Source organism: Mandrillus leucophaeus, unplaced genomic scaffold, assembly GCF_000951045.1.
Source record: "Mandrillus leucophaeus isolate KB7577 unplaced genomic scaffold, Mleu.le_1.0 Scaffold74, whole genome shotgun sequence".
Taxonomy (NCBI): Eukaryota; Metazoa; Chordata; class Mammalia; order Primates; family Cercopithecidae; genus Mandrillus; species Mandrillus leucophaeus.
Window position 1 is genome coordinate 1553844 of NW_012108030.1, and position 1923 is coordinate 1555766.

At 43.6% G+C, this 1923-nt stretch overlaps 1 protein-coding gene across 2 annotated transcripts in view; it reads left to right on the forward strand.

The window, feature by feature from the left end:
- The window catches only part of KLK13 (kallikrein-related peptidase 13), a 9205-nt gene that overhangs the window by 6544 nt on the left and 738 nt on the right, over nucleotides 1-1923 (forward strand). For both annotated transcript variants that reach the window (XM_011965926.1, XM_011965927.1), the window contains exon 4: nucleotides 579-715. In XM_011965926.1, coding sequence (XP_011821316.1) covers nucleotides 579-715 — 137 coding nt within the window. The remainder of the gene's footprint in view (nucleotides 1-578; nucleotides 716-1923) is intronic.

Below are 1923 nucleotides of genomic sequence, written 5' to 3' on the forward strand. Positions count from 1 at the left end.
TTCAATTTAATAATTATATATCATTACTTATTAAGTATAGTACATTGTATATGTGAATATAAAGTTGATGTATATACCAACAAGAGCCCTTTGCATCTCTTTAGCAATCCCTGACTCTCTCCCAGACTCATGTTTGTACCTTTCTCCTCAACATGCCTCGTCTCTCTTCCTACCATTCTATCCAACTCTTCCATAACTCTTCCCATCCCTGTTCCTGCCTTTCCCATCTTTAGTTCTCTATTTCTGACCATCTCCCTATTCCAACTCCCTCTCTCTAACTTTCTGTCCCCACCACTGGCTCCACCACTCTCCTTATCAACCTCCCATTCTCTTGTCCCTTCTCTCCCTGTCCTTCCTTCCACTTTTCTCCTCATCTCTCCCTTTGCCTCTCTGCCATGTCCCTCCATATTTCTGTCACTTCCATTGCTTTACCCAGATAGGTGCTCATCTCTTCTCCCATCTTTCTCTTCCCATCTCAATTTTCTACCTACTCTTTACCCATTCAACTTGCATATTTAACCTTCATCCCATATCCTATCCAGGTCGGATACCTTAGACCTTCTCTTTCTTCTCCCCAGTGAATTACCCCAAAACTCTTCAATGTGCCAACATCCAACTTCGCTCAGATGAGGAGTGTCGTCAAGTCTACCCAGGAAAGATCACTGACAACATGTTGTGTGCCGGCACCAAAGAGGGTGGCAAAGACTCCTGTGAGGTGAGGCCAGGAGGCTGGTGGGTGCCTAGGACAGGATAGAAAGCCAGAATGGAAGTGACAGATGCTGGGGAAAAAGCTTTGTTTCCAGCATTAGGGGAACCAATCTTTATAAGGTACAATGCTCCCTCACATAGGAGGTCAAGACAAAAAGAGGCACCCAGGGATGGCAGGAATAATTCATCATAAGCCCCAGCTTTGACTGAGTGGCTGCCCAGATCCCTGTGTTGAGATGCATAAAAGTTGGTATTCTTTCAATTGTGAGTGACAACCAACTCAAACTGGCTTAAACAAAATGCTGGCTTTTGTAACTGAAAATCCAGGGTGTCTGACTTTAGGCACAGATGGATCCAGGTATGCAAATTGTGTGTTTGGAATTCTGTCTTTCTTTTAACTCTCAGCTCTTCTTTATTCTCTTTTGGCTTCATTCTCAGTTAGATTCTTCCCATGACAAGACGGCTCCAGCGGCTTTGAGCTTACATCCTACCCTCTAGGCAACCCTATTAGAAAGAGAATCTCTCTTTTCTAATAGTTCACATAAAAGTTTTGAGCATGATTCTCACTAGACTGACCTAAGTCATGTGTCCTGAGCCATAAGTCCATCAGAGCTGTGGGATTCTCTGATGGGCCAAGCCTGAGTCACATAGTTAACTGTGGGTGCTGGAGAGGGGCAGGGACAAACGGCATGGACTGGGAGTGGAGAAGGGCAGTTCCCCAAATGAAAAAGTCAGGAGTGGCTGTTACCAAAATAAGGGGAAATGGCCAAGTACAGTAGTTCATGCCTGTAATCCCAGCACTTTGGGAGGCTGAGGTGGGAGGATTACTTGAGCCCAGGAGTTTGAGACCAGCCTGGGCAACATAGTGAGACTCTGTCTCTACAAAAAAGAAAAAAAAAATTTTTTTAATTAGCCAGGTGTGGTGGTATACACCTGTAGTCCTAGCTACTTGGGAGGCTGAGGCAGAAGGATTACTTGAACCCAGGAGCTCGAGGCTGCAGTGAGGTAAGATCATGCCACTGCACTCCAGCCTGGGTGATCAAGCAAGCCCCTGTCTCAAAAACAAAAAGAAATAAATAGAGCAAGGCACTGTCTCTAATAAATAAATAAATAAATAAATAGTTACAAATGAATGTTTAATTTTTTTAAAATAAGAGGAAATGGATACTACATGAGCAAAAAAAACAAAAAACCAACCTGCATCCAATAAAGAAA